This window comes from Chlamydomonas reinhardtii, chromosome 9 (assembly GCF_000002595.2).
Source record: "Chlamydomonas reinhardtii strain CC-503 cw92 mt+ chromosome 9, whole genome shotgun sequence".
NCBI lineage: Eukaryota > Viridiplantae > Chlorophyta > Chlorophyceae > Chlamydomonadales > Chlamydomonadaceae > Chlamydomonas > Chlamydomonas reinhardtii.
The window spans coordinates 295090-301132 of NC_057012.1; the positions used below are offsets into that span (position 1 = coordinate 295090).

The 6043-nt window shown below is 64.9% G+C and overlaps 1 protein-coding gene across 1 annotated transcript; it reads left to right on the forward strand.

The window, feature by feature from the left end:
• The first annotated feature begins 1053 nt into the window (after positions 1–1053).
• Positions 1054–4385, forward strand: CHLRE_09g395925v5 (uncharacterized protein). The gene is made up of 2 exons (XM_043065781.1): positions 1054–1822; positions 1930–4385. Exons 1-2 carry the CDS (start codon positions 1583–1585, stop codon positions 3652–3654), a joined length of 1965 nt encoding a protein of 654 aa, XP_042920713.1. The 5' UTR covers positions 1054–1582; the 3' UTR covers positions 3655–4385.
• Positions 4386–6043: the final 1658 nt, after the last annotated feature.

Sequence of the window (6043 nt, forward strand, 5' to 3'; positions counted from 1 at the left end):
GTTAGTTTCCCAATCCACCCGCCCGTCTTCGGGAACGTGTATGGGGGGGGGGTGCAACAATTGTAAGTACCAGCCCAAACTAAACCAAAACCAACGAAAACGGGAGTGCAGGCAGAGGCGTTAGTTGCGAGCGATAATACTTATGGGATGTGGGCCGAGGCGTCGCGGAGCAGCAGGGCGAGCGGCGCCGGCGATAAATGTCGCCGCCCGGGCTCGGTGACGCGCACAACAGCACAAGGCAGGCACGCGGACGCGACAAGCAAAACCCACGACTGACCTGGCGACCAGGAAAGCAGCTAGCCCCGACGCCAGGCAGGGAGAGTCGGGCCAGGAGCACGAAAAGGCAAAAATCGGAAGGGCAGGGCACAGTGAAAGGGCCGAGGCGTGTCGGCAGTAGGATAAAGAAGGGACAACAAAGACAAGACTACACACAAGCCCAGGCGGCGAAAGAGGCAGAGAGGGCGGGAGGCACGGGTTAAGAGATAGATGTGGGTGGCATGGGTACCGGTTAGGGGAGAGATGACGGGGTGCTGGGCAGTGTGCGGGCCGCGTACGGCTCCGGGGGGTTGAGTTCGGGGGTTCTGAAGTTACTGAGTTTACAGAGGCGGGGTGGGACTGGGTGGGCATAATCGCGCAGGAGGCTAACGTTGCGCAAGGGTGCCGCAGCTCCGGACTGTCGGTTCCGGATTCCACGGATGCAGCGAACGTTTACTGAGTTCCCCGCCGGTCCTCGCTCATCCCGTTAGTTTCCCAATCCACCCGTCTTCAGGAACGTGCGTGTATGGGGGTGCTGGTAAGAGTTCGGGGACTTTAATTTGGTCATACTTCGTACGCGGGTGGGGACTGTGCTGGTTTGGGTTCGGGTTTTTAGTTTGATTATGTTTCTTACGCGGGTGGGTAGTGAGCGCACATATATATTAATAAATGTCGCAGGTCGGACCACCCTCCGTCACTCGATTCCCCGATGTGTCAGACATAGAAGTCATCAGCAGCGCACAGCAGCGGCTATTTATTATGTTAGACAAACCAGAAACACAAAGCCGCATTCCATAATCGCTTTCCATAAAAGCACAGCAGCAGCTGGCCGATGATGAGCGTAGCCAAATCAGGCACCGGAAGCTTAAGTCGTTTAAGCTCAACTTCTGAAGTTAAAAGCTTTCAATATCAGTAGTAGAGGCACACGCTATCAAATTAAGCCGGCGTCTTCTCCCTGGCCAGATTAATGCTCATTTTAGCGTACCATGCGGATTTTGCTTGACTGCTGCTGAGGATATGCATGCAAAGCAGACGTATATGGCTGTTACGTGTAATCTACCTCAGATGGCATATTACTGAAGGAGAGGTAGGGATGCCGGAGTAGGAACTAGTATCAAGTACAAGTAAGCAAGTGAGCACCGAGCCGCATTGTTGTGTTCTTCCCCTTCCAGTTGCTTCAGAAGGGCTGTTGTCCAGATAATTCCATAAAACGTTGGAAAAACTAGTCTACCCTGATTACGAACTAGTGCACTACTACTTGTCCGCACTAGACGACGCCAAGCGCTTAACAGGAGATTACCGGATGGCAACCGAAACCCCTATAGACATGCTTCGTCACCAGCGGTCTCAGCAGGTGCAGCAGCGAGCTGGCGGGCCCAGCCGGAAGCTGCTCGGGCCAAGCGACAAGCAGCAGCAGGCCAGCAGCAGCAGCGGCGGGCCGCCCCCGCTGGTGAAGCTCTTCCAGCAGCAGCCGAGCAAGCGCGGGCAGCGGCCCCCGGTCATGCGGTCCTGCACGGGCGACGTGGGCCGGCACAAGCACCTGGTGCTCCCCTGGCCGCTGCTGTGGGTAAGCCTTCAAGACCTCGCCAATCAATTTCACTGTAGCACACGTAGCATGTTTCCGCATTCACCAACCCCCACAACCCTTTCTCGCACCTCTGGCCACGCACCCAGGAGCTGTCGGCGGAGCAGCGCCACGGCGGGCAGCCCGTGCGCACGGCTGTGGTGTTCCCTGCTGCTGCTGGAGCCGCGGAGGAGGAGGAGGAGGAGGACGCCTCGGCGCCGCGCCGCCCCACCCAGCAGCACGAGCAGCGGCTGTGCTGCCGCATCGGCCCCACTGGCTCGCACGGCGCGCTGGCCCTGCAGGTGCCTGTGAGTGCGCGCATGCACATGCGGCCGCTGCTGCACGTGGGGCTCAGGCCCGACCTCACACTGGAGCTGGCGCTGGGGCCGCAGCCGCAGGAGGCAGCGGCGGAGGCGGCGGCGGGGGAGTGGGAGGCGGGGGAGGCAGGGGAGTGGGAGGCGGGGGCGGTGGAAGGGGAGAAGGGACAGGCGGAGCCAGCGCCAGCGGTGGAGTCTGTGGTACGGTCGGCGCTTGAGGCAGCACAGGGAACGGGGCAGGCGGCGGCTGCACCCGCAGCTGCGGCGACCCCGCTGCATGCAGATAGGGGCGGGGGCATGTGGGCGGCGGCGGGAACCGTGGGCGGCGGTAGGAAGCGGAGTAGGCAGCAGCAGCAGCAGCAACAGGGCGACCCGTCAAGCAGAAGCGGCAGCGGTGGCAGCGGCGGCAGTTCGGGCGTCGGCAGTAGTGGCATCAGCAGCATCGGCGAGGGCGGGGGGGAGGGCAGTAATAAGCGGCACTGCCATGCACCAGATGGGGTAGCAGCAGGGCCTGACAGGGCCTTGCCTCGCGCCTTTGGTGGGGAAGCGGCACGGCGGCCGCGGGGCGATGTGGGGTTGTCGGTCGAGGAGGTGGGCGCGGGGCTTTCCCCCCCGGTTTCATTTGCAGCAGCAACTGCAGAAGCAGCCCGCAGCAAGCCACCCGCAAGCCAGCATGTGCCGCCGTCACGGTTGCCGTCGCCGCACTCCCCAGCGGGGCCGCTGCCGCCGCCGCCTCGTGAGCCGGAGCCGGAGCCGGCTGAGCTGCAGGCGGTGTGGCGGCTGATGCTGCAAGTGCCCGCCGCCCAGATGCAGGCGGCACACGCGCTGGAACGTAGGCGGGCGGTGCTGGCGGCGGCGGCGGCCTCGCCCGCTGCCGTGCCTGCTGCCGATGGCGGGCCTGCCCTGAGCCGCTTCAGGTGTAGTCTGCGGGAGGTGGTGGGGCTGCTGTTGCGAGCCCGGGTCGCCACCCTGCTGCCCGCCACCCGCCTCAGCTGCGGGCCTGGAGCAGGCGGTCGCGGGGCCTGCCGCTGCGGCGCCCTGCGCCTGCTGGGTAGCTGTGCGCCCGCCCTCCCCTGCTGCTGCTGGCGCTCCGCCGCGCACTACCTGGTCGCCGCGTGTGAGGCGGTGGCGGACTGCTACGGAGCGCTGGCGGATGCGGCGGAGCGGGACGCGGAGGAGGGCAGCGGGCGGGGGGTGCAGCAGCTGGGGCAGGAGGAACACAAGCGGAAGCAGGCGTCGGGGAATGGGGAGGAGGAAGTGTGGGACGAGCAGGAGGAAGAGGAGGAATGGGACGACGACGAAGAGGAGGACAGGAAGCAGGAGTCGGTGGATCGAGTTGCCCCGCGCGCGGCAGGCAGCGGTGGGCGCGGCACTTCCTCCGCAGCTGCCGCGCCTCCTGCTGTCGCTGCTGGCTGCTCCGCGGCTGAGCAGCTGGCGGGCCGCATGGAGGGTGCCGTGGAGGCGGTGCGGGACGTGCTGGCGGAGGCGCTGGGCAGGCTGTGGCGGCAGCAGCACTAGCAGCAGCAGTGACGCAAGCGCAGGGGCGTCATTAGAAGCAGCTTAGTGCGTTTGGATGCAGGGGTGGCACTGATAGCAAGCTGTGATGGATAGGATACGGCATTGTTATATGCGGACATGACAATGGCGGGCGGGTGCGAACCGCAATGGACGGCCGGATGGAGGATATGGCTGACTAGCATGTGAGGCTGATGCAACGTGCTGCATGCGGAAGGGTAGGTCCTTCCGCCCTCCACAGTGCGTGCCTGTCCATGCGCCTGCCCCCGTAACCTGTGTTGCGTGATGATGATGCATTGTGTTACTCTTGCATGATTGCGCGCCCGAAGGGGAAAAGCAGGCGGGAAGGGCGTGTGGGATGAGAAGGCGGCAGGGCGCAGCTGCGGTACGACAGCCTCGCGGCTGAAGGGCCCGCCCCCACCACCTCGCCACAAGCCGTTGGCTGCTCCCCTGTGTTGGGCGCTGGGAAGCAGTCAGTAGTGGCGGCCGCAGCTGCTGCGGTCGCGGTCGCGGCGGCCAGCCTGTCACAGACATGGCTTAGAGACGAAGCGCGTGACCGGGCAGGTGGCTGGTGGTGGCAGGAGGCGTGACTCGGCGGAGCGTGGGGCGTCTGGGGGCGAGTCAGTGCGAGTCGGCTGGCTGACATGATGTCTCGCAATGCCGTGACCCCCGGTGCACCATGTGTCGCGAAAGGATAAGGCTTAAGTGTGAATGTAGCCTTTCCCTGACCTTTGTGAACTCATGTACTCTCCGCCGTCGCCGTCCTCAGTCTCCAGCCAGCACCAGGCGTGCCTTCAGGCCACTGCGCACTGCCAGCCGCACCGCAGCAGCCAATGGGCATAGCTAGGGGCATGAGCGGCAACGGCAACTAGCAGCTTCAGGCCTCAGCCGACCCAGCCGCCACACGGGTCACTGCGTGGTCGGCAGTGGGGCGCCCGAGGGGGGGAGGGCTGCCGGAGTCGAACACGCACTGTATGAGCCCAGTCGGGTGGGGAAGGGGGAGGGGCACGACAATAGCTTAGTATGCGGCATTTGGGCTGATTCATGCCCTGTTGTGGCAGCTTTGAGTGCGGTTCCCGCAAACGCCACGGGGTATGTCGCGGTCGCGGCCGCCACTGCCGCTGTCGCGTCACTTCGGCCCCACTTCACGACTGGATGGGACACACGTGCACACGGACACACGGGCAGCCGACAGCCGGACAGTATTCGGCAGGGACTCCACTCCTCGGTGGTGGACGGAGGGTAGGGTAGGTGCGCGGATGCAGAATCCCTGCCCGCCCGCTGCACAAAGCCGGCGTCCAGATAGGGGCTTTCTTTATGTACGTGTGTCCTCCCGGTGGAGACTCTGGCTCAGCTCGTGTACCGTGTGCGCTCCTGGTACCGCTTTGATCGCGGCCTCTTGCACACCCTTGGTCGGGCTCAGCTACAGGCACCACACCATTGCTGGAATGGTTAGGACACCCCACCCCGCGCCGGCGGCCCCGCCCCCGCCTCAAGCGGCAGTGAACCAAGGTACACACCCAGCCGCATTCCTCTTTGCGGCGGCGGCGGCAGCGGCGGCAGCGGTGGCAGTGGCGGCACCAGAGGCAGCCGCAGCAATGGCGCCGGCGGCGGCGGCGGTGGTGGTGGTGGCGGCAGCGGCGGCAGCACCGGAGGCAGCGGCGGCAGCGGGGGTGGCGGCGGCGGCGGCGGCAGCGGCGGCAGCGGCCGCGGCGGCGGCAGTGGCAGTGCATTGTTTCTTTGCCGTACGGCATGCCCGGCGGCAATTACCTTACACAGCTTCAGCCACAGGATTCAGGCGCTGCGGTTTGACCTGTGTGCGCCTGAGATTGACAACCTGTACCTGGTTATGGGGGTGTGATGACAGGTGTGCCACGGCCTACCCTGCGGCTGGTGTGGGTCAGGCGGCGCTTGCGGACGTAATGAAGCGGACTTGTGTGTTTGGGGGGGAGATGTTTGGAGGCTGGCTTGTGCAGGTCGGGGGGTGTGGCGATGCGGGTGGCGGGTGTGCCGGCGGGGGTGCGCTCCGTCCCGCAGATGTGAGCGTGCAGCCCGCAGGTCGACATGAGGCAGGTGGGCACCGCATGCAGGCGGCTGGAGTGCCGTGCAGGATGGTGGCGGCGTGCTGGGGCGGCGGGCTGGGACTGGGACTGGGGCTGGGCTGCGTTGTGCTGGCGGACCTGCTGCCTGGGACGTGACGGCGGCGGACAAGGAGCACAGCCACACACGGTGCGGTGCCAGGGAGTTGTCGCGACCAGGGGTTGGTAGGTGGACTCGAGGCCGACGGCTCAGAGGACGGCGGTGACCAGGTCGCCGAGCTCAGCTTCCGACAATATGGCAGCAATACTCAAGAAAGCCTGATATACACTACCAAAACCACTCGGATAAACAA